This window comes from Molothrus aeneus, chromosome 1, assembly GCF_037042795.1.
Source record: "Molothrus aeneus isolate 106 chromosome 1, BPBGC_Maene_1.0, whole genome shotgun sequence".
Lineage (NCBI taxonomy): Eukaryota > Metazoa > Chordata > Aves > Passeriformes > Icteridae > Molothrus > Molothrus aeneus.
Window position 1 is genome coordinate 80,669,365 of NC_089646.1, and position 26,970 is coordinate 80,696,334.

Consider the following 26,970-nt stretch of genomic DNA (forward strand, 5'->3'; position numbering starts at 1 on the left):
ATGACAAATGAGAGTGGATGGCAAATCAGATATTTTAGAAGTATGATGTTTGAGATACAGTAATTTACAAGACTCTTCTATGGTTAAGTGCAAAAAAATTTTGTGACTTGAAAGCTAACCAGGATAACATGCATGAAGGTGTTCTTCAGAATTACTCAGAAGATGGACAGGCACCTGTGTTAAATTTAACACAGGAAAGAAAAAGCTAATTAAAATTTTCTGTATGGGTTGCTGTTTGCAGGAATTTTGCTATTCCTTTGGGTACACAGAGTGTAATTGTTTTCTAGTTCATCTGAGAAGCATTTCCTGAAAAAATGTAAATAATTGTGTTTATCTAAATCAAATTTTACTCTTCATTGGAGAAGCAAATTGCAAAATCTGAAAATAATGAAGAAGCAGATCACATAACTTTTATTGATGTAAAAAAAAGAAATTTATGAAGTTTCTCATTAACCTAAATATAATATTAAAATATGTAATTGGAATTACTTTTGTAATTTACCTTGTCACAATCACAGTTTATGACATCTTTTCAATGAAACAACAAAAGCAGGAAAAACAAAGCCAAAGTTCAATATATTAAAGTCAACTACTTCTGAATAGAGATGATCAATACATTTAAAGGGAATTGCATTCCAGAAGTGCCAGATGCTAGCACAGCTCAATACTGGGGCTGTAGCTCCTCTGAAAATCAGATATTTTTTATTTTTCTTTTAATAAGTTGTTCCAGAAACTACCAAAATGTTTAGTCTTGTATGTGTGTTCTCCTAGCTAGTTTGTTTTGGTTTTTTTTCTATCTTGTGGTTAATTCACATTATACTTGCTATCAGGAAAGAATCTGCTTCTTATTAATACAGCAAAGTTGGCCAAGAATTACATGTTGAATTTGATCTGTGTCTACATAATTCCCACGTTCTAGAAGAATGTGGAAAGCTGAGAGTGCCTCAACCCAACTTGCACATTTTTTCCCCCTCCCTGTAACTATTACAAATTTTATGTGAAGAAGCACAAGAAGTAAGAAGGTTGGTATGGAATTCTGGCTTAGTAAGTTCTGATTCATAGTGTTTAGAATTTAAAGTTTCACTATCTAACAATTAACCTTAAATTTTGTTCCAAATTTTATTTTTGAGACACCGCATTAAATTTGATCTTTTTTTCCTCTGATATACACTGTGCCATGAATGAAATTGCTGTTCTTAAATAAGGGATTGTCCAAAACATAATGTGCTAAACCTGGTGGATTCAGTGAGTCTTGTGTGAGGTTTTACATCCTACCATCCCTAATGCAGTATAGAAGTTCCCAAGCCTACTCACAGCATCTGCCAATCTTGTTTTACTACTTTTCTTGTGATGAAGACTGACAGGGTAATCTTGGTCTGTAAGACTTCCAGGTTTCCCCTTCTCTCATAGACTGTGGTTTATTTTACCAAGAAAATGTCCAGATTTCCTCTACTGCATAAGAGATGGTGAGCCATTTGGTCATAGCTATGGGTGTGGGGTAGCTTTCAGACAAATCTTTATGTGCTACCTGTTGACCACTGGCCCCCTTAGCCCACACTGCCTCCCATTTGTTTCTCACAGTTTTTAAGTGCATAGATGTATATGCCCATTCCCAGTTGATGGCCAGCTTTTAACCTGGAAAGCTGCCCTGTGTCATCATGTAAAATGATGCTCTGTTCTGAAGTCAGGCATTCTGAAGTCAAGGTAGGCAAAGCATAGAAGTGACAAGAGCTTGCATGAGGGCAAGAAGAATGTCATGAAACAGTTGAGTGAAAATGCCCTCGGTGTCAGATTGCTTGTGCAGACTTTGCCAATAGTTAGTTCAGCCTGTGAATCACAGTGTTTGTTACACTAGAGGAACATTTATTTCTTCCTGAATTTCCCTGCCAGCACTTGCTTACTGAAGAGCAAGTGAAAAGCTTTGGCTTTCTCTCCTTCTGAGGAGCATTTCTGAGAGAAGAGAAAAAGAACTTATCATAGGAAATATCTCAAAATGTATCAGTGGCAAAATTGGGGAACAAATACTAAATTAGGAATAAGAGATTGCCAGGACTAGATAATGTTCATCCAAGAGTAGCAAGAACTCTCAGAAACAAAAGAGCTAAACTGAAGGCTATAGTGTTTCTCTTTTAGTCCCCACAAAATGTCTCATAGGACGCCTGTGTTCCAGATGGGCTTCCAAGTAGGTCTAGGCAGCTCAGATCTGTATAACATTTGCATCAGACTAATAGAAAATGCAATCAAGAGCAGAACTGATTATCTCACATGCTAATACAATGTGGTGTGAGAGAAAAAACATGGAGTTTTTAAGAATGAAATTGCGATGCCACACTGAAATCAGTTAAAATTGATTTTGTGTAAGTATGAAGTGATGTATGTGGAAAAGTCATGACTTCACATAGACATGTGGTGCATTATAAACCAGTATGAGGCATGAAGAGGGTCTTATGGTGATTTAAAGGATCATTCCATTAAAATAGTTGTTCACTGGTCAGTTACAAGATGGTGAGAAGTGCCTGAGATGACCTGGTAGCTCAACCCAGAATGGCTTTTTCTACTTTGTAACATATAACTCAGACAACTTTGGTTTAGCTTTGCAAGTTCACTACCATTTGAGATAGTCAGTCCTGAATTGTTTCCCAAATTTTCCAGTAGCATCTGCCTGTTTCAAATCTGTTTATCCTCATCAGAACTTCCTGCTGAAAACTTTCAAAGAATAAGCAGTCAGAGATCTTGGTTTTGATGAAATAACAAAGTTCTTCAGAGCAAAAACCCAGATGACAGCCATTTAACCATTCAAAACATAATGTGGGTTGATATTACCATTTTTAAGTAGCATAAGCAGAGAATTCATTTATGCATTCTATACTATTTTTTAGACACAAATGAAAACTACTGTTTTCACATCATGCATTGAGAATGAGAGCCCATTCTTCTGCTACACTTCTTGTCAGAACTACTATAAACCTTGATTTCTGGTGGAGTAAAAGGTTTTAGTCCACATGCAATTCTTCACAGTCTTCTTAAAATCTACTCCACCAGTGAAATATTTTTATTACTGAAGTATCTTTCCTCCAACTCATAAAATTAGACCTTTTTTATTAAGTGTAATTATCAAGATTTACCACATGCTGTCCTTTCTGCTGTGGAAGGGCTAGCCCTACATCAGTCATCTTTTGCTTTGTGAGTCATAAATGATGTTGAGAAGTGTGTCCCAAATAGACTTTTAAATCACTTCTATGGGTCTCCACGACAACCTGCCATTTTCTGTTCTGTCCCAACAGTCCCAGTCTAATTTAAAACACACAATTAACAATTATTATTAACAACACTGTATTAACAATTACAGTGACTAAGCTACATGATCCAAAGCACTGTTCAAAAATTAAAACTGTAGAGAAAACTGAAGATTTTGGAAAAAAAATGTACATTTGTACACAACCCTATGCCCCCCCCCAAACAGCAAAACAAAAAAAACTACACCAAAAAACTAACAAACCTACTAGAAAATCTAAATACTCATTCATGCTGTTTGTGGTAGAGATACATTTTAATGTCTTCACACTCCAGAGCAGCAAAAAAATCCATTAGCACACAGATTCTCACAGTCATTGACTGTGTGGGAAGATACAGATGGGGTTTTTTTCTTCATTGCAGCAATATCACTAACAGCAGGAGCTGAAACATACTATGTCATGTCAACCTGAAACAAATTAGGGTTTAAGAATCTAATAACGTTGGGATTGCTCAGTGGTGCAGTTTGCTGACAGAATGTCATTGTGCACGAATGGCATGTGCTCAGAGTTGAGTTGCTCTGGCAGTTAAAATACCCATGTTTCCCTATTAAGCCAGAATGCCAGCACCTACCCCACTGGGGGCTTCAGTGTAATATAATACACTCATCCCAAATTTTCTGTGGCACTGGGTGGTCGGAGGGCTGTATGGCCAAACAACTGAACTGAAGAAAATAAAGAAAAAGACCTGGTAACCTGTCAGAAGCTTAAAATCTGCCAGGTTCAGTGGCTGCCTCACTGTGGCTAATTGATGCTATCTCACAGATTCAAATAAATATGTTGATATATTATGTACTATGCTTAATGACAATGTTTTTAAAAACCTTAAAAGGTTTGGGTTTTTTTGCTAAAGAACTAAAGTATTAATTGTGTCAGTTTTCTATATTCCTGTTACAGTGAGAAGGAAAGCAAAAGTTTCATGGGCAGACTTTCATTTTATTACGAAGTACTGCAAGTGCTTGCAGGTTTTTGCTTCATATATAGCCAGGTCTAAGAAACATTTTAAAGCTAAATAGCTCCTTGTTCAAGTTTCTTAAACCTGATTTGAATTCATGGTCACAGGAATGTAGGTACAATACAAAAGAAAATTTTGCCTATGAAGATGTTAATTGCATACACTGTCCATCTTGTTTAACCAGTGGTAAAAGAAGACTCACATAAGCACCTGTTGTATCAACAACAGGCAGTTGATATCTCCCAAATTCAGAATTCTCTCTAATAGATAGTGCAAATACAAGGCTGTGCTATCCTTCTAAAAATTGGCTGTTCTTAGCTCACTTGTTTTGTGAAGCAGGACACAGCTCACTTGTTCCCAAGTGTCAACAGCCCATGTTAGAAGGCTTTGTATGGACACAGCTCTTCAGTGCTGTGGCAGTGTCAGCTTGACCTCCTTCCTGTTGCAAAGATATTTTTTAAATGGCCGTGTTTAAAAATGTAAAGACTGTTCTATGTATTAGCTGCCAGTTTTTCAACCACTTCAGAGAATTTTTTGTTCTTAAGTTAGCTTAAAAATATCCAAATTATTTGAACATCAGTATCATATACAAACTAAATGAAATGTTTTAATTTTTTTCTGCTGAAATAGAAAAGGCGTGTTAAATATATGCCAGAAAAACTGATGATTTTCAGGGTCCAGTTGAATGGTGCAGAAGACGTCTTCTGGTTCTGTACTTCTTTTGCTTAACCCCCAGTGTACATATTTGGGCTTTTCTGAAGCTCATGGATGCTAAAGCTGGTGATCCTGTATTTCTTCCCCTATTTCTGTGTCCGGACAGCTGGACCTCATTGTCTTCTACTGCATTCCACTACAAGATCTAGCACTATTAATTGTCATTTTTAATGTGCATGGAGAAATTTTAGAAAGGGAAAAGTGTCTGTAACTTTTAAGGATTTCTGTATCTGTACATAGGATCTATCACTATTTATGAGAGGAGAAAACTCATCCCTGCTGCTTTCACATCTTCTACTGAAATAGTAGCAGATCTTCTATATGGAAAGTGAATGTTCTGTTTAAAGACTAAAAGCTAGAGTAGAAGGTCATAGGGAGATGCAGAAATCCTAGTGATTAAGTGAACAAACCTTTGAGCAGCACACATTTTCAAGCCTGACTGCACATTTCAGTGCTCCTTGTGGGTGCTTTATGGCACCACTTTCTTGTGTCTTAGGAGCTGCTGGTACAGCCTTGGCATCCTGTGCCTGCCTGTGTGCATCCTCAGCTCAGAAAGCTGTCCCCTGACTGCAGTGTTCCACATCTAATTGCTGCTTCTCTCACTGGATCTTGCTGAGTTTAAATCTGGTAACTCCCTGCTCTGCACTGATGGATTGTTATCTTTTCCATGTCCTTTTATCTACCGGTGGTAGGACAACATTCTTTGAGCAGATAGTTATATAAAGGTTTTGCTTTCTCTTAGGGAAGAGAGAATAGCTGGGAGTTCTTTTGTCTACTTACCATGTCTGTGAATACCTTTGAAATGGAAATCGAGATATCAGCAGATACTTGAAGGCCAGTTTGCTCTGAATATACCTTAAACCAAGCCTTTGCAGAGAGCAAGTCATTATTTAGTTTTTCTGTATATTCCTTTGGCTAGTCCTTAACTTCCAGCACTGTCAAATGAATCTCACAGAGAGCCATAAAGTTTTTTTAACTGTATCTCTGTCCTTGTCACTGAGCTGTGTGCTGGATGATCTTATTCACTCCTGAGGCCACATCTGAATTTCAGCAATAGTGAACCTTAGAACATTATTATGCATTTTTGTTCAAAATGTATCACATGAAAATATTGATAATTATTGCTTTTTACCTCCATTACAGCTCTAGGAAATGTTTGAATTATCACAGACTTTTAACTTCTGGATTTCATTACAAACATTAAAAATGCATTGCTTTTTAAAAATCCATGAGCTGTTAACTCTACAAAATGGCATTTGCTGAAACAGCTCTGGTCATTTCAGCAGCTACTTCAGTCAGTGCATCTCCAAGGGCTGGACACTCTGATCCAGTCACAGTCCAGGTGGACAGACACATCCAAAGGAATGCTGAGCAGCTTGGACAGGCTCCTGGCTGAGCAGTCCTCTTCTCTGGGCCTCATATGACATGTGGTTGTCATGGAGGGTATTTTTCTCACTGTTGCCTGCTCATGAGTTTAAACAGGGCTTTGGAGGTTTTAGATTATGCCAAATCATCACAGTGAAGTGTGATATAGTTCTTTGATTTAACACTTAGATGTGTAAGAAACTGCCTGTCAGTCTGTCGGACTGTCAGTCAGTCCAGTCGCACCTGGAGATCCTGGGCAGTTGTCTGCCTACCAAAGAAGCAGCCAGTGGGGATGTTTTACATGGGCAAAGCTCATGACTTCACCTGACAAGAGGCGTTTTAGAGGAGGTTTTCCTTTAAAGTCCTTATTTTGAGATGTGTAGAAGTCAGGAAGAAAGTAGGTCTGCAGTATGTCAATAAACTCTTAAAGTTAGAGAAACATTTGGCTCGTGACTTTTACCGTGCACCAAAGACAGTCTTGGAAAGACACAGAATGTTTAATGTGGTAATAAATGTGTTCTTAACGATTACTCAACACAGCTGAGAATGAAAGGTTGCAAATGGCTTGATTAGTTCAGTTACTTATTTCCTGGGTGAGTGTTACCTCTCTATTGATACCCCATGGCATTTGTACAAAACTTTTGTCCTCCTTCCAGGATCAGTTAATTACTCATTAAATAGTCACACAGCTTATTTGATCTTCAACTCTCAAAAGTCTTCTCCAGGATAATGGAAAATTGCTTGTCATGTTCCTGGTTCTCTCTCATTCACATTTGACTTTCCTCATGTAGCAGCCCCCTGAGAGTCTGATGCTGTGCTTTGTATGCTTGTAGATACCATTAGTTAGAAGAAGAGCACTGGATAAAATGCAATGCCAAACTATTAACACATAAAATGCAATTAATAAAATACACAGCAGTGCATTTCAGTCAACAAAGAAACTATTTGATACTTTATTCTGCTATCAGTTAGAATAAAATAAAAGATGCCATCTAAGCATGTGGCTACAATATAAAAATCAAAATGTCTGAAAAGAAAATCTAGTGCTGAGAAATCATGTTGACAAGTAAAATTTTGACTCTTAAAAATGTTATCCCTTATTGATGTGGAAGGACATCAGTTCCAAGGCCAGCAGCATTCTCTAGAAATGTAAGCTTCTTATCTGGTTGTGGTGGATGATGAGAGTATTTTTAAGGAAGATGGTGGGAGTAGTACTTAGATGCTTCCCAGCTGGTAAACAATTGAGACTGCTGAACAGATGGCAATACAGGCTGATAGGTATTGGTGAGTCTGGTGATTAGTATCACATAAATACTTAGCTATACTGTGTGTACATCCCAGGTCTGTTCAAGATTTGTCATTAAATTCCTCTTGAGTGTATGTAAAGCAAAATCTAAATTTTCAGCCTCTGTATTGCTGAGTAATTCCATTATCATGGGAAAAATCAAGAGCAAGTCTAACTTGCTAAAACAGTCCTGAAACCACCCACTTTCAATTGTTCAACTGGGAGAGTCATTCATGTATTTTGTCAGCAATGTATTATCAGGTAAAATGCTGACCTAAGGTGTTATTTTATTAAGGGCTGTCCTCAGTGAGTATTTGTAATTTACCATTTTGCAGCTACATACACTGGGATTATTTTTAATAAGGTGAGGAATTTTTTCTTAAGCCTCTATTTAGATATATGTAGTGCCTATATTCTCCAGTCAGCATCAGTTCTCAGAACTGGGATGTTAGGATTCTATTCCAAGGAAATTTGAGTTTTAGGGCAAAATACCTGACAACATAATTGAGAAACAGAATTTCTTTGGGCATGTGAAACAAATTGCATTTTACTAAGCTTCTCCCATTTTCTTTTTGCACAGTGCTTGCTTAACAAATGATAGTCAATAATTTGCCTCCTGATAGGTTTTTTTTTGTCTTAGATCTTCACCCGCTTTAAAACCATTTGGTTGCGGTGACTACTCTGCAATTCTGTGGCAGCACTGATAATAACATTTTGCCCTGGAGTCAGTGATTTTTATAGCAAGGTCTCAAAAATCTTTCAGAAGGGCCATTCAGAAGGGCTATTTTTAATAGGTAGCAAACCAGATGTATAGAGATATGAAATGACATGGAAAAAATAACAATATATTTATGCTTCCCATTTCCTTGTCTCTTGCTGTGCTTACTCTGCATGATCTCTGCCTGACCTACAGGGGTTTTTTCTTAGTTTAATTCATGGAGTTTGTGGCTGTGACTATATTGCTTTGCTTTTATCTCATGTCTTCAAGCCATAACTCTTTATCTCCTAACTCAAAGCTGCGGGACTGAAGGCGAAGTTGATTTGCTTTCTTCTTTTCTCAGTGCTCTGATGTTCTGCAAGGAAAATTTGGCAGAGGTAAATAACTGTCAAAGAGAAAGAACAAGACAAACCTGGCAGATCAAGGTTTTCAAAATTGGCTAGTAATTTTAGGTGCATTCATTTTGGATGTGCAGTTGACAAACAAAGACTCACAGCCAGGCCCTTGTAGTTTGGCAGCCAAAACCATTAGCATCTTTTAATAAACTTGGCTACCATGCTATCTTTATAGATAACCTGATTTTAAACAGCTGGCTAAAGTAAAATTTTATTTCCAAAGGTAATTCAGTTTGTTGAAAAATATTACTATTTTTATTGTTCATGTGTTCTAATCTTAATTATAACAAGAAAAGTTTACCTTCAAAAAAAGGGTAATACTTGTCTTCTGACAAGCCAGCTTTTAATTCCTGCTGTGTGGAACTCCAGTTCAAAGGGAAGAGAGAAGAGAACAGAAGGCTCAGCTGTTGTTGGCTTTGCAATGCAGACTGCTGGGAGCTGCACAGCTGCAGCTGTAAGCAAACCTGGCTGGTGCTGGGTTAGACCCAAGCTGCCTGTCCCAGGAGATCCTCCTAAGCAGCCCTGGGCCTGAAGGTCAAGCAGAATTTGCAGGTGCAGAACTGGTTAGCCATGGTCTCCCTCCCTCCCTCCCTCCCTGCTTTGCCAAAGCAGGGGCTCCCTCAATATTGGATTGCATCACTTCTGGGATGGGGCAGTGGAGCAGCTTTGCGGGGCATCTTCAGTTTCCCTTGCGATTCTGAAGCCTGTTGAACGGGCTGTGTTTGTATAGTGTCGAGACAGTAGCTGATGCATCATTTATATGTCTGAACAAAAATTCTGTTAGGACCTAATTTAGGATGTATCTCCTTATCTTAAATTCTAATCAGGCAGAACTTGCCTAGTTGTACGTATTCCAACAAAAGCAGTTAGTTGAAATAGGTATTGCTGAATTTTTTTCCTCCAAGACCTCTTTTATCAGTTGCTCTGAGTTTTTGTTGAATTTCTAGGACATCTCCTGCTCTTCCTATGCTCAGGCTCCAATTTTTGTTGAATTTCTAGGACATCTCCTGTTACGTTGCAGCAGCAGCAGTCCATGACTGATTAGTATGCAGAGATCATTTTGGTCCTGGTCTTGCCTAATAGTACTAACCTCAAAATAAAAAGTTAATTAGAGCAAGTGAAGTTATTAAAAGTGCCTGTGTGATTTAAAAGCTGAAGTCTACGTTTTTTCAGGAGAGTCTTAGGCATTTTGGAAACCTGATTAAATTAATATCCTTTATGAGGTTACATGAAAATAGAACTTTGGCTTTAAATCACCTTGCTGATTTTGATAATCTTTGAGTCTTTCATCATCTCTCACAATAAATGGAAATCCTTTGCAGGTGAAATTCACCAATCTCAGCTATGGAGGAGTACAAGGGCATCCTCACCAACAGCATAGATTTAGTCAAAATTTTTCACAAAACTCAAGAGCACTTCAGATAACAATTCATTTTAAATGACCTTTATTTGGAAACAGGTAGGTGAAGACACAAAAAAGTTTCTTTGTTTGCAGTTTTTTTAAACTATAATTCTTTACTGTCAGTAGAGATTTCATGACTGTGTTATGGTTGAGATTACATTTTGTAGCCCAGGTATATAAATCTGATACACTCTGACACCCAGCACATTGTGGGCTTTGTCAGGAGAATAACAAGTTGAATAAAGGCTTGCTGAGGGAGGCAGAGCCTCTCCTCTAAACTCAGTGTTAATATCAAGCACAGCAGTACTCAGATGCCATTGTCCACATATGCATTGTCTGCATTTGCCATAGAAAACCAGTTTGGTAGCACCAGGGAAATAGGTGTCCATAAGAGTCCCAGTTGCTAAATCCTCACTAGCAAACCAAAGACTAAATGAGCCTGGAGACTGATTTGTGTTTTCATCTACAGTGACTCTCTTCAGTGGAAGTTGACTGCCTGTGCTTAAATTAGTGTAAGAAATGCAAGACAGTATGTATTTTCTTTCTGAAGGAAACAAATGCACGGAGTGGGAGAATGAATAATCTGCAGGCTGCCCTTGGTGAGGGGGGTGAGATGCAGTGACGGGGGAGGAAGGAGCTGTGAAGGATGTAGAACCACTTCTAGTGAAGTGGACAAGAGACATCTCAAATCCTTCAAGTATTTTGCTTATCTTTAGCGAAAGCATCTTGAGATGCTTGTGCTGGTACAGATAGTATTGAATTCATACTTTTGTTTTAATGTACTGTCTTGGTAACATAATAGGTGTTTAATGCAGCTCTGCCTGTCTTCCTTTTTCTACTTGTCTAGAATATCCTTGGTGTTTTAGAACAACCCTTATGTCAGCTTCTTTATTAAAAAATGTGCTGCGGAAATTATGCTAATTAAGCTGGAGTGTAATTATGGGCTAGAAAGATTATTTCACAGTCAGAATCGAATTGTTGTAGATAAATGTGCATTAACTTAATAGTGTGCAGCTAATTAGTTTTGCTATTTACTCGTAAAAATTTAAAAAAAGATATAATCAGTTATACTAAAGCTTGAGAAATGAATATATTGCAAAGCCAATGGGGAGTGTACTCTGAATCTCTCTTTAATTACTGTTTTGCTGGAATTTTTTCTTAGTTTTCCTATTCTGAACTTGCAATGGACACAAGTAGCTAATTAACAAACTTTATTTCTACTTAAAATATATATTATGCAGGTAATCCATGTGGTTGCCAGTTTGACAGTTATATCTGTAATTCATACTAAAGCAGTTACAGCATCAGTGTCTTGTACTCTCCACAAAAGTTAAATTGCTTTGGATCTCATTGTGTAGCAAATTAAGATAGAGACTTTATTTTCTGTGTATATCTAACTTTAATTTTTGTATCTGTCAGCCAGCTGGCATTAGTCCTTATCATGGCTTTAGGAAGAAAAGAACAAATTACTTTCATGCTCAGATACATCCACTAAATACCTCTTTGAGTACTGCAGTGCCTAGTCATGGTACATTCCTGAAAACCAAAGAACACAGAATTACTTGACCCCCATCTAAAAGACTGAAAGCCTTGAGGTGTTCACAAACAAACATGTAATTTTATATGTTTCAAAAATACCCTTTATAGCTGTATGTCTCTGGTGTTCACAAGTGTGAAAGGAAGGCTGCAGAACATTCTCCTAATGTATATTAGTATCAGTTTCTGGGAAAATCTAATACAGTAGTTTGATTTGTGCATATAAATTCATATATAGAAATTTTTCTAAGCCACCCCTGAGCATAATATGCCTTCCATTGACTTCGGAGGAAAGAGACTCCAGTATAAATTAAAGTAGTGATTAAAAAGTGCAGTCTCAAACACAAGTCTGGTGTGCTCTGACCTCCATGTGCAGTGTTGCCTACAGGGCTTTACTATATGATCATCTTTCGTTATGCTGAAATGAAAAAACATAGAAGAGGGACATATTTTTATGAAACAGAGAAAAATAATTTCAATACCTATATAGTGATTTCTCCCCTAATAAATAAATAATACCAGATATAATATCCTCTGTTGCAGAACAGTTCCATGGCTTTTCCACAGTGAGTTTTAATGAAATTGGATATCAGTTTCATTTTTATCAAGTTATATCAAGAACACTAGCTCCTAGGTGAATTTGTATTTGCCATTAGAACAAAACTTATGAACAGCAGGTATTGACACAAAACTAAATAATCTCAGACTTTTCCCACTTCCAGTCTCCCTCGTGCAAACAACACAGCTGAAAATCTGTGAACTTTGTCATGTTTGAAATTGGCTTTGGAATTTGCAACAAGAATTTGCAATATGGATTTACAAATCATACCTATTTTTCCTAACATTACCAAAAATGTAAAATTAGGATGTGCAAAAAAAGTAGGTTTTTCTGCTTTGAAGGATTTTATAGCTGTAGTTGATGCTATCAGTTGAGCACATAGAGAAGAGTTTCAAAGTTTGAGGGAGTGGTGTTGTCCTTTCAGTTCCAATAAGGAAATATGGGGGGAAAGATTAGCAAAGTCTGAAAGGAATCAGTTCTGAGGTGAAAAGGGAAAGGTACAATTCACAGTCTGTACTTCTTGCTGCTGGCAAAACATATTGCAGAGTGTCACTCACCAACTAAATTGTTGGATCAGTGAAAGTAATGGGCACTGGAATTTAGTATATCAGATGAAAAATCCACCCAGAACGTGTTGCATGGAAATAAGTACCATAGAAGTAGCAACTGAGCAAAATACTAGTAACTCATTCTTTTTGTGTCAATAGCTGTACTTCCACTGGCTGAGGAAAGATTTTTGATAGATCGAGGCCCACATTTTCCTTTAATATATTCAAGTTTCAAAGGCCTCTTTAAGATATTGATTCTGATTTCCAAATGGCAGCTCCTTGGCAGTATATCTGTCATTCGTTAATAAGGGCAATTGCCCTGAGTCAGTACCATGATTATTGTCTCCAGTGGATTTATTAGATACATGCAGTGTTTCACAGTTCAGCTGGAAATGTTTCTATAGAAAGGCTGTACAGCACATTCTGCAGCCTCATTCTTTTACTCAAGAGCAGAAGAGTTATCTCCCCATTGTATCCTGGCAGGATGGCAATTAAGGGAGGAGCTAGTTTTCCTCATTCAAAGGTGTTTTTCTGTGAGCTGGATTTTACTCAGGTAAAACTATCAAATATACATGTGAAATGTTTATTTTAGGTTCTTTTAAAAGATGCAGCCTACTTCTGCACTAAATATCATATTCATAACTGAATATCATATCTGACTATCATCTGTGTAAATTTTTTTTTTCTGATCCAGCTTTTGCATTGATTTTAGTAAGATACTTCCTGGTTTCAGCCAAGATTCACTGTTCTTGGTCTGCTTTTGTTGCTGATACATCAGTTCAGGGTTGTGGATTTCTCTGGTGTTGACAAGATCTTGGTAGTACTTTAACCACTGACAAACTCATCATTCTTCTGCTGGCTTTTGAGTCATTGTGATGGCTCTCTGGGTTATACTGTGGCCCAAACAGAGATCAGAGACATTATCATGCTAGATAGCCAGCTAGAAATCATCCTTTCTCTGTTTACTTCCCCCTTTAAGTGCTGAAGTACAGCCTTGTTTTCTTAATATTCAGAAAAGTGGGACATATATTATGTTTGTTGGTGCTTTGCATAGAATAGAATGAAATCGAAGTACCCAGTTAGAAACAGCAATATCAATAACAAAAACGCACTTTTTCTGAAAGAATGTGTGACAGATCTTTATTATTGTTACTATTTATAAAATGAAACTGTTGTTAGTTTATATCAACAGAATCTGAGATTGATTTAAATTCAAGCCAAGTGATGGCTACAAGAAGCCATCTTTAGCTTAAGGAATGGATGTGGGAGCATCCATGCCAAAGAGCAGGAGGGTCACAGTCAGAGGTTGGCTTTGGTAGCCCAGAAGGTCTCCTCTTGCCCTGCACTCCCCTGAAGTGCTATCCAGATTCTCTGCATTTTTGATATACTTGAAAACCTTTTGCAGTCAGCTAATGGTGCATCAGTCTGTCTGGGTTCCGGGGCTGAGGATTTAATAGCAGCCTTTTAGCTTTTGCCAATTTTTTTTTCTCTCTATCAGAGAGTCATGTAAGCACTGTCTCTCTTTACCCATGCTTGGCATGAAGATGATGATATCTATGTACTGCATTAGGAGAGTTCCCTAGAATTTCTACAAGGCTTTGAAGAAGATGAAAAGCATGTGATGGGAAATAGCAATAGTATTTGAGTATCACTACTCACTGCTGTTAGATACATTTTCTTCAATCCAACAGCTTTTATTTGAGCAATTTTTTAACAACTTAACTCCCCTCGTACTGACTCCATGAACTTTCTGTCTCATGAGTGTCAAGTATGTCCTGCATTATTGCATTGTTTTGGTGGTTGTACAGTGAGGTACATCAAGCTAGCATGCAAGAGATCAGTTTTTCCATACTTAATGAAAACTGAAATAAAGGCAGCACAGGAAAACCATTAGTCTGTATTTCCCCTTGACAAGAAAAGCAATTTCAAGTGCATTTATAGTATTGTACAGCTCGCAACTTTAGTGAACAGAATTAATTCCTTACTTTTTCCAAAAGACTGAATAGGAGTCTAGTTGTAAGAAAAGAAAATGAATACTGTTTGTTGTTTCTGTTTTTTAAAATTCAGTATTAGAAATTTTTATAAGCTTTTTTCTTGGCTTTCCAGAGTTGGTGTTTCAGGACAAATTCTGGACTTATCAATTCGTATTGTTTTTATCAATATCTTAAGTCACTGTTAAGTTTTACTGTTTAATATCCATTATTAAGCATCAAATGAATGCCTATTACGAAGAGTTTGCTGTGCTCAGAAAAACGGAGTGCTGGAAAATGTTGCATAGATAAGAATGATGTCTGGTATGTATGTGTGGGGATGAGAATGGTTTGGATTTCTGCTGTGCAGCAAGAAATCAAGACAATAGTACACTCAGTGGAGTAATCATTTAAGGACTGAGATAACACAAGATATTTAGGATTAAGATTTTTTGTTAGTTTAGATTAATGCCTTTTCCTGGTGCCCCACCCCAACTGTAAAAAGTATTTCTGCAGCTTGTGCTAAACTGTATGCTCTGTTGGAATTTCCCATTTTCTGCTATTTGCACACATAGAAAACACCCAGTTTCTAGTGTTGGTGGTCATTGCTTTCCTTTGGCAGTTCCAGATTACCCAGGCAGTGGTAGGTCCAAGATTTACATTTGAGAACATGAGAGAAACTTCCAGCTTCATTGTTTCTTGGTTTGCCTAAACCTTGAAAAGCTTAACTTTGTCATCCCTGCTGGAAAAGAGTAGAAGCAGTTTTCCTGTCACTGCCATCAAACTTGGGATCTGGAGCCAGAAGCTTGATCAGGCAAAGAGAGCAGCAAGGAGAGACAAACCATGTGTTGTCACATCCCTTACTGTGAAACTCATGCTGCTTAATTGCACAACATCGAAAAGCTTTGACTGGAGAGAGGTGCAATGCCTCAAAACCTTTTGGGAACTTTTCATGTTTCTGGTTATTAAAAAAATAATGTGGATGCTTTGAGCCTTTCAGGGAATATTGTGTGTGCCAGCTTCCCCTCCTGCAGATGAATGTGGTTTCAATCATTAACATTGGTGCTGTTAGGCTAATGTTTGAATGCTCCTGCTGCTTTTTTCACTTTCTTCTTTTATAGCTGCAATGTTTAGGTGTTATCATACATGTAGGGAAATAAAATAAGTATCTTCCTTTCTAAAATGCTTCTCCCATTTTCCTAGGGAAATCAGGGGTTTGTGGAGTAACATTTGTTCTTTAGAAAGGTTACATTTCTATATGGCAGTATAGGAGCACAGTCTCAAAAGCCTTTTTTCCCCCCTGTTGTTGAAATACATAATGGTTTAGGAGCCTCTTAGTTGTAACAGTAGTTCTTGAAAAGGAGACAGCTTTGATTTATGGGTTTGTGGAGGTGGAAAACCTCTCAAACCTCAGAGAAAGGCATTAAAGTAAATAATTCTGTCTGACAGTGTAAGTCAATGACAGAGTCAAGGCTGGAATCCCCTAGGTCTGTGTACTGTTCTGATCTCCTGCCTATGTTCCCACCTTTCTGATCTATGAGGAAAATATATCTGCATCTGTAACAGCAGTGCTGCCAGTGAATAAGATTTCACAATCTCCTGGAATCTGCCCTGTGATGTGTGAACTGTAGATGGAGGGAGGCCAAGTGTAAGCTGGTCTCCCAGGGAAGGGTTAACTTGGCATATTTTCACAGCTGCAATGTATTAAGCTACTGTAAGGCCCTTTGGTAGTTGGAGGTCAGAAAAATGTTATTCATCACAGGAAAAAAGAAGATAAATTAGGCAGCTTAAAGACATCTTGATAGTTTAGCTAATTTGCCTCGTGCTTTTGCAGAGGGAGTCCCTGTATATGCAAATACCTGCAGAGGAACAGATAAAACAAGTTTTTCCAGACTTTCAGCTCAACAGCCCCAAAAGACAAATACCACTTTCCAACTAAAACAAAACTAAACAAACCAAGTAATACAAATGGGAAAGTAAGAGATAGTCTAAAGCACAGAAGTCCCTGCTCCAAACACAGTCTAGAGGAGAGATAACATTGTACCAGGTACTGAGGGTATGGTTACCTCACAGTAGAGGCAACTTTTCTCATGAGAATAAGAAATGGAAGCTCCCTCACAAGGTGTGAGACAATTAATATATAGATCAGTACCAATGCAGAGTGAAAAAAATATTTCATAGATGTTCATAAAAACGACATTTGTAAATGAAATGAGGGTAACCTTGAGTAGATGATACTTATACTCTGAATATAATCATGTTGTATTGAAGGCAGTAACCTGGAGCTGTAAATAGTAACACATGGTCCGGTGTCAACTGATAATCTTTACTCAACTAAATCATCTTTAAAATCTTTTCTGCCTTATGAAATGTTCACAAAATCTAAAGATGGTTCAGCTCCAGGCCATTTTTGTTACGTTGAAGTAGTTCTCATCTTGCCTCTTCACATGCTCACCTCTTAGGGTTTTTTTTAATTCTAAAATCTAAATAGCAGAAGAGTGATGCCTTATGAGAGAAAATGTAAAGGATACAAAGGCAGAACTGCAGGAGGGTATATTTGCCATTGTACAAGCCAGTTTTAGCCCTTTGCTGTATTCAAGATGTAAGTTTTTGAACTACTGGATTAACCCTGAGACCACAGGTTTATGGTTGTGTTAAGAACCTGGGACATGCTGAGCATCTCCATCGCTGCTTGACAAGAATCCTGTGCATCTGGTACATCACATCCTTCTCTGCACCTCATTAGCAGACACAAATGTATTGTAAAAACCACATTGTGCTGAATCTGTGTAAGCACTACTGCATGGCCGTTTTAGTTTAGGCCACATGAAAGCATAAACAAAGGAAAATGTCATAACCCAAGAACAACATCCAAATTTTTGGCAGGAGTGCCAAAAACTTTTTCATGTTTTACATACAGTCATGTTGAATTTGAAAAGCTCTAACAAGAGAGCAGCTTTTCAGAAAGTGTAAAGAGCTCTTTTAGAGGAAGAAAGAAATGGTGAAGTTTTCCAAGATTCCAGAATCACAGGTTTGGTGAGATGTTCACATTCTGTCTGTGTGATGGTGGATTACCTGTGACCAGCCCCACATAGGCTACAGTTTTCAGGTTGGAATAAACAATAACATATTTCTTTGTTTCATAAGAACTTAATGTTTTTATTCATAGAAAATACATCTTCAGTGCCTTTTCTCTGTCGTCCTTCTGGTGCTTCCAAATTTAGACTAAACTATGTCAGATTATTTTGTTCCTTACTTTTTCAGTAAGTTTTGGCTTATCTAATTTGAAAGGACAAAAAGAGAAGCATAGAGAGCTGTCTGCTGATAAGGGTTCATTTCTGTCCTAAGCAGTTTGCATTAGGCCCAAACAGGCCATTACTACATCTTGTGGTGGGTTATGTGTGGTTTGTGTCACCATGGGTCTGAGGATGACGATCAGTTGCTTGTTATGGTTCACTCCTTTGACCAAGTTTGACTGGGGAAGTGAGTATGCTGAAGGGTTTTGAGGGTTTTCCAAGGTGAGAGGAAGAGAGATTGACATATCTATTTTTTTCTCTAAAATTGAGTGCTGAAGTTAGCCAGTATTCATATGTTCCATTTTCAAAGTATAGTGGTTCTGCCTCCTCTTAAACTGTAGGAGATCATTCAGAGTGGGCTGGCAATCTCTGTGTATGCGTGTGTAAATATGGAGAAGCATGTTTGAAAAAAAGAAAGTACTTCAAGGAAGCACTTCAAATTTAACTCACAATAAATTAAGTGTAATAAGTCAGTGTTCTCTTGTGTTTGACCAACTGTCAGAGAACCACAGAAAGAAAATAAGGAAATGAGCTATTAGATGGCTCCTTCCTCTTTATATCACATTCATTTTCTGTGGATTATGTTTAAGTATTCTTGATTTCTTTTTCTATTTGGGTGTAACTTCCTATCTTTGGGGGTTTTTTTAAATGTACCTAGTCCTTAGAGAGAGATTCTTGTAGTATTGGTATATTGCCTTCCAAATACTTTAATAGAAGTTAATTTCTCCCTTTAAACACAGAAGCTAGTTCTTTGATCTTCTCTTGGCTTTTGATTAGTTCTCCTTGTTTGATCCTGAGCTACATGTAGTTTATTTTCTTTTAGTACTACCAGAAAACCATTTTCACAGCTCTCCTTTCTGAAATGAGGGAAAAGAGATTTTCAGACTTTATTTATTGAATTGAGGGAGGAAGCAAACCGAAGGGTCTATGTCTGTAGGCATAAATTCAACAGAAAGTCTTTTAGACTGGCATTAACAATGCCACAATGCATATGAGGTAAAAATTGAGGAAATATTCTTAGCTCAAATTGAATTGCCTTTGCCTTTGAGCACCACTTCATATATGAAAAACTTTCTTCACCAGTTCAAGACTGTTTCACATGCATATTAAGACAACCAGAGACACACAGGCGAGTTTGATTTAAACAATCTTGTAATAAAAAATTGTGCATTCACTTTGTTTGATAAATGCTTGGTGGTAGTTCAGTCTTTGTGAAGCATATGGTTCTTTATAGCAGGCGTCTTCACAGCACTGCCTTTGGGGAATGCTGCAGAGACAGGAATAGCTCTGGGTGTCAGTGCTTGCCTGTGCCAACTGCCTGATCAGATGTGAATGTACTGCTCTAATAATGTAAATCAGAAATAAGAACCAAGCTCTTATGAGATTCACTGTGACCAATGGCTGCAGAGTAGACAGAGCCATCACACCTGCTCTTGCAATGCTTTGTAGAAGCAATCAGTATCCTTAGTTACCAGCTGGACACCTGTGGTTTTAAAACTCATTTAGCAGCCTTTTAAAATCAGTGCAGTATATATATATATATATATATATATATATATATATATATATATATATATATGTAACAGGATTTTTGGTTTTGCTTTTCTGTGTACCATCAGCATTTTCAGTAGCTGAAGAAGAAAATTCTGGCATAATTAAAGCAAATATTCAGATGCAGTACATCCTCTGTGTTCAGCAGCACTTCTAAGTGAACACACAGAGCCAATGCACCCACCTGTATTGCAAATAATCTCTTTTAAGTTTGCATCTCTTTTACTTCCTGGCACATGTATGTGATACGATAGAAGGAACAGGACCTGTTTTCAGTGCATTACTTGCAGTACCCAAGTCAGCCTGGATTTCTTGGTGCTACTGCTTCTATGTCAGAGTTGTGTCTCGTGTAGAACTCCTCCTTGATTCTCTTCAGTTGTTCATGATATGACGCAGCCTTTTGTGGTAACTCTAGGCATATATATTGCCATGGAGCCTTGAGTTCCCCTTTGGGTCCTCTTCCGCTGCAGGAGCAGTGTAGTCTGGTGTAATCCATGCAACATCTGCCTTAGTCACCACTTCAAGCTAAAACCTTCTGCAGGAATCAAAATCAGATCAATCCTACAATCCTAGAGCACAACTTTCATCAAAGAAAGAAAGTTGGAACACCTTGGTGTGTTCCAGTCAGTCTCCTCAGATGAGGATGCTTCTTAGAAAAAATGCACTTTTATAACCTGCCAAAATATTTGGAGTCCACGGCAAATGCTGCTTTCCGGACAAACTGTGAAGTTCTTGCACAGCTGGGATTCTCTTGTGGACAAACTCACACTGCCAGCAGAAGCCTTTGGCTGACCTAAATGGATTAGTGCTCTTACTCCAGGGAAATCATAGGCAAATGGTAGATTAGGAAAAGATCTTGCATGTGCAGCTACTACCTTACTCTTCATTTTTGGATCAACCACACAGATACTTTGTTAACATTCTCAAAATGCCACACACCTCCTCAGATTTACTCCAGCCTTTCAGCTTGTTTCACCATCTGTGTGGATTGCCTCGCTCAGATTTTGTAAGCATGGTGATGTTTTAATAAGGGACAGAGGCTTAGATAGTGTTTGTTTAGGATGTCCACTGTGATATCAAATTCTGCTTAATTCTACTTCATAATTTTACTAAATGCAAGTTTTGTCAATTTGCATGTGGCACAGTATCAGATGTTTCACAGAAATCAAGGTAGATTGGATTTTCATTAACCTTCTACTTTCCTTTAATCTTCTCTCTGTCAAATACTGACCTTACTGCTTTTCATCGGTAGGGAGTAAAAGTCCACTTAATTCCAGGTCTTTCCTACTAGTTGTTACTTTCTGTTTGGCTCTCTATTTTAATGCATTTTTTTGTCATTTAAGTAAGTATGCTTGGAGGCATGGCCTTGATTTTCCCCCACATCTATGCAAATTGTTCCACATACATTTTGTGCCTTTGTCTTTAAGGAATACCAGTCGTCCTTCCTTCTCCAGGCATCTGCCAGATTACTTCATTAAGTAGCCTTTCTAACTTTTCATAATAAGGCTAAATTAAAAAAAATAAACTTATATATAATTTTTTAAGTAAATGTTAATAGAGCTGCAAACTTGCTGTTCTTAAAAAAAAAATCCTCTTTCTCATTCTTTCTTTTTTCCACCTATAAAACACATATATAATACAAATGAAAAATTTAAACTCCTAGAAACTACTCTTTCTTGCCCTGAAGGTGGCTAAAATTATCACAATTATCCATGCAGCCCTAACTGTTGACAGAAGTTTTTGTTTGTTTTATGTAGCTACTGTATTTCATTTAGAAACTACTAAAAATAAAATCATCTTAGAGACCATCTGCTTAAAATGACAGTGCATACTAGGGCTAAATTTTTAAACTTCTTTTCTTGCTTTGTTCCTTATTTCTCCAAAAACTGGTTACTTAACAAACTCAGTATTCAGTGCTAAGGGCTTATTTTCTGAATTGATTTTCTGCTTACATCCAGTGTGTACACATCCATTTGCAACAAGTAGCCATAATTCACTCATATGCTGACTGCTTTGGGAGATCAGAGGGTAAAAGAAGGGATAGCCTTGTTTTCATACTTAAATACCATGTAGAGGCTTCAGGTTCCTCAGAACAATTAACTCTTCCTTTGATGAAGAGACCTTTTTCCTTTTGCTCCCTCATTGCCTGTTCTGTTCTGGATTCCAGGACATGAGGAAGAAAAACCTGAGCAGATGGTTAAAGCCCATAATTTACCACTGCACATAATGAGCCTTTTGTTTAGTTTGGTTTTGGTTGGTTTGTTTCTTGGTTGGATTAAGTAATACACATGTTGAGAAGGAGGAAATTTTCTTTTTGAGAGAATTTGTTGGTAGAAGTTCCCACACTTCAACACATACTGTAGTCTTGTCATTCAGGCTGTTTTCTTCTGGTATTTTGTGTAATCTCCAAAATACCCATACCAGCATTTGACATCTAGGATTGAAAATTAGAATAAATAAGAAATGGAGATAGGATAATTAATTTGTCTTCAGCTAGTTTATTGGATTTTGCTCTCATTTTTTATTTTTGTTTAAACAAAAAATCTGGAAGATGTCGTTGGTTTGTTTAGAGCTGTTTTTGTAGAATGCAGGTCTAATAAGTTTGAAGAACCTGTTAGGAAGTGTTAATATTGTTAATTGAAAGAAAGCAGATGTAAGAGGAAGATGCCCTGTCAGGTAATATTGTTTCTATGATCTCTAGCAATTCAAACTTAAAAAAAGTGTGCCAGTGAATCTCTTCCTTTTCACCTGTTGACAGAGTTATGGTTAACTGGAAATGTGATGTTCACAATCTTTGGCTACTGAAGTCTGTAGCCTTCCCTGATACTTTTTACAATGTTCTCTAACTTTTCAAAATATCAATTAAATGTTAAAATCTTTTTGAACCTATGCAAATGTCTCTTGCAGAGATTTCCAACAGTCTATATAATCTAAAAATTCATTGGAATAGTCCATATGTGATTTATTACTACATCTTTATGTTTTCTTTGTATTAAATGTTTAATGCGAATTCTAATATTTATGAGTTAACTTAAGTTTTGTCAGAGGAGAAATAACCAATGAAATTCTGAGTGGTTTTTTACATATCATATTAATATTCTGAATCTCCATAAAGACACAACTGTAGTGACAACACTCAATCTGCCAAACATCACATATAAGAAAAGAACAAACAATCCCTCTTTCTGTAGCAATTCATTATTATTGTAAGATAAGTCTTCCTTCCCTGAAATGTTGTGGGCAATTGTTGTATTTAAAGAGTGCTTGGGACAGATTGGAGAGATGCTGTGAATTCTCCTAGTGACGTAAACTTGGTCTCAGTGCAGAAAAATCTTCATAATTTAGGAAGGAGACTCGTGATCAGTATTATTTTAGCCAAATATTATAGCTGGAGTCTGCAACAGGTCTGCCAGGGGTTTTTTTGTCAATGAGGTCCCAGATGATCGTGGTAACTGGAACAGAGAACTTTTTTGTAAGTTACCTCTTTTTCCGAGTTTCCCCAATTTCCCTTTTTTAGCTTAAACATGTATCACTAGATGGAAAATGATCAAAATATTTATATGGCACAAAAAATAAGCTCTTGGGGAAAAGGCATATGATAATGAAGTATATCATATAGAGAGGCTATGTGTATCTCTGGTTTTAGGGACATGAAGTCCAAAACCATTTCCATGAATGATTTTACCTGTAAACCCAGAGTGGAAAAATACACCTGAAGTGATGGATTGATTTTTAAGTTCAGGTCTGGAAGCTTCATAATACATACTGGAACTTGTTCTGCATACTTGAATTCAGTTCTTTTATGTGATACTAACGGTGTTTCATGTTTTATATGATTAAAGTGTAGAGACTTGAGTGCTCAAGTAGGGCCAGAAATGTGTAAGAGTTTTACATTGACTGTATCTGAAAAAAAACCCCAAACAAAAGACAAAATTGGTCATTGCTTTCGTTATAAGATAGTGATTGGTATTGCGTAGATACAGCAATAAGTACAAAGGACTTTTTTTGCAAATTAGCATTTCATAGCAAACCATTTGTGGTGATCTCAGCATGCATTTTCTTTCTTTTAGTATACTAAGATTTCACGTAGCCTTTTTATTTAGAAAAATTAATCAGTTAGAGAACTATTTCCACAGTTACTTCTTCTAGTGATACTTTGTTTAATTCTTTTTCCAGAGGAGTACAGCTTAAAATGACAAATAGCTTCAAATTTGATTTTAATGTTTGCTTTGACAAAGTGGGGACAAAAAAGATGTTATTTACACATTTCTTTCTTCTTTGTTGACCTAACTGTTGGCACATTTATCCACTAATAGCAGATTTTTTGATGGTTTTTTTTTTGTATTTGCTTTTGCACAGAGAGTTTGGATGGCGGGATCCAGAGCTTCCAGAAGTTATACAGATGTTACAACATCAATTTCCCTCAGTACAGTCAAATGCTGCAGCCTACTTACAACACCTCTGTTTCGGAGACAATAAAATAAAAGCAGAGGTAAGATTTATAAATCCTTTTCCCAGCAGTATTGCTGTCTGCTATTTATCATCAACAATTATTTATATGTGTTTTAAAAAGCTTAAAAGAGACATCATGGATATATGCCTGACTTTCTTTCGTTACTAAAGCTTTCACTTAAGTCATTTGTTACTGTTACAAAATGAAAAACATGCATTAAATACTATTGTAACTCATTGTTTTATTTTCTTTGGGATGGTTTGATTGATTGCATACCATTTAAACACTGTATCATAGTTGTTCAGTAATCAGCTAGTGGTGTAGTCTTGATCTGTCTGAAACATATGGGCATTTCCTTAGGGTTCTCTGAGAGCCATCTAGACACTAAATACAAGAACAGAATATGAAAATTAAGCAAGAAATTTCTAAATCAAAGCATCCTTTAATGCATAATTGTGTGAATAGGTTTTAATTTGGCTGTATTTGCAGCTTGAATGGTGCTCATTGGTCTATGATCTTGGAATTCAGTGCAGATTGTATCTAAAATGTAATTCAGACATCAGTATAGAGATTGTTCTGTACCTGTAGCTGACAGGTATTTCTTTCTTGTTTGTTCCCTGTGGTTAATGGGACCAGCACAGCTTTTGGCACAAGTTAAACAGAAGCTCTGAGGGATCTGACAAACACACAGCAGTCAATTAAAATTGAATGAGTGAAGCCATTACCAGCCCCAGCTGCTTCCCCTGGCCCTTTCAGAGACACTGCTAATCAGGGACATGTGGTGTGCACATAAATCTGTGCCTCTACTGGCACCTTTTAGCCTGGCATGTAAAGGGAAACTGAGATCAAGATCTGCTTCTGCCTGTTTGTCAGAACTGTTCAGTGATGCTGACTTGCCAGTGCTTCATCTTCCTCACCCTCAGCACAACCCACTCAGTGGTTCTGTCCCACTATAGAACCTTCCCTTGCAGGCTTCTTCATGCTCAGGAAATTCCTTAGTGGGTAAGCATGTAGTCTGCTGGTGTTGGCAGAGCTGCACTGGTTGCAAACATCACCTCAAACATCTTAGATATAATAATAAAAAAAAATATTTGCATGAGTGTAAAGTGAAGAATGTTTGTGCAATGGAGAAGAGAACTCTGGTACAGGTATCACTGAAAATTTTAACTGTGTGCTCTCTCTGTACTCGACTCTCATCCATATTCAGAAATTAGTTTTTCAGTGAAGGAACTGGTAAATCTCTGAGAAAGGAAGTTAAATTATTAGAGCACTTTGCTCATTGCACAATCTCTGCTGGCTCCTGTTAGCCATAGATTGAGACCCCTCAAGTAGCTGTCCCATTTGAGGGAGGCAGATGGTTTAATTTCTGTTGCTAACCATTTAGGAAAAAAGGGGTCTGATCATTGTTGATCTCACCTGTCCCAACAGCCTTTGGACATCAGCCCTTGTAAGCTTCAGGCTCATGAGCTGGGAGGGTGAAGGTAGATAAATACAACAGTAGAGCACTAGGCAGCATTCAGAGCTTCTTCTGTGAGAAAGGATAGCAGATAAAACAAGGCTTCCCCCATTTCATTTGTTATTATTCAGGACTTTTACATACCCCTCACTATGTAATAATGCAAACTGCTATGTAAACAAACCAAAGTACCTTTCTTAAAACAGTTCATCTAAGAGTAAGCTTTCAAACTTCTGGTACTTTGGATTTTTGTAAGATGATGAAATAATGGGATGTATTGTAATACTTTCCTAATGCTTTGTGAAGCTGTTCAGTCTAAAGCACCCAACATTATCAAACTATTTTATCTCTCTCTGTATCTATCTGTGTACCAGCCTCTGTTATTTAATGGCAAGTCCTGTTGTGTTTAGGTCATGCCTCAGCAGAGCACTTGAAACAGTTTCTGTGTTTACTTGTTGGGATCAGGGTCTACCCAAATGGCTCAGTAGTGTACCTAGGGCCTGCTCGACCTTCTACTGAGTCAGTTTCTCAAGGAGCCTTTTTTGTGAGGGTTCAAAATCCTGTTGATAAGGAGATATCACAACAGATATCTCAGATTCTTCATAGGTGTATACCTAGCCAGAGGAACTTGAGCAGTCCTGTTAAACCTGCCCAGAACTACTCCTGTGATAACTGTTAAGGATGTATCTGAATTATGAGTTGAATTATAAATAATACACCTAAATAATATACACTGATACCAAAATTCTCTTTTCTGCAAAGTATTTGTGTTGTAGTTGTGTGTCATGGCCAGTTCTCCTCTGTCTGAGAATGACCACATTTAATACTGAATTCCTCCTAGCAGCATTCCAGTCCTACTGCACATGGTTGGAGGGAATCTTGCCAGCTCTGACACAAGGAAAAAAGTACCAGGATACAGTATATTTTCCTTACAATCTCTTACTGAGATTACAGAGCAAAAAAAATTCCAAAAATTCTTTTGAAGCAGAGAAAAATGCTCTTTGATGAAATACCTAGCTTTAATATAGCAAAGGACTTGGGCTAAAGATGAGAAACTGTCTTGGTGGTCATTCAAATCCTAGAGAAAGGACAAACATAAATATGTGTAAGTAAAGAATAGCTGCTGCTATTTTGTGTGCCTGACAGCCACTGAGGAAAAGGCAAATGGAATTCACAAAATAATTTTTTAAGTGTTAATCTTTAATGTACACTTGATCATGCATGAACAGAAAGAATAATATTATACAATAATTTAGTTTGTTTACCAGGTTGTATTGAATTTTGAAATGTAATGGCAGTTGTTAAAGTAACTCTGGAATTACCTTACAGGGAAAAAAAGTTCTCTTACCTTTATCACTACTAAGCATCAAATTCTCACACTGCAATGAATGGCTATTTCATCCAGAGTTTCTGGAAATAACTGTTCTGAAATACTTAATTTTTTATTATTCTTTTAAACATGATTTATACTGTA

At 37.2% G+C, this 26,970-nt stretch overlaps 1 protein-coding gene across 5 annotated transcripts in view; it reads left to right on the forward strand.

The window, feature by feature from the left end:
- The window catches only part of CTNND2 (catenin delta 2), a 637,790-nt gene that overhangs the window by 451,439 nt on the left and 159,381 nt on the right, over window positions 1-26,970 (forward strand). For all 5 annotated transcript variants that reach the window (XM_066559759.1, XM_066559767.1, XM_066559780.1 and 2 more), the window contains one exon: window positions 23,947-24,079. In XM_066559759.1, the coding sequence (XP_066415856.1) occupies window positions 23,947-24,079 (133 nt within the window). The remainder of the gene's footprint in view (window positions 1-23,946; window positions 24,080-26,970) is intronic.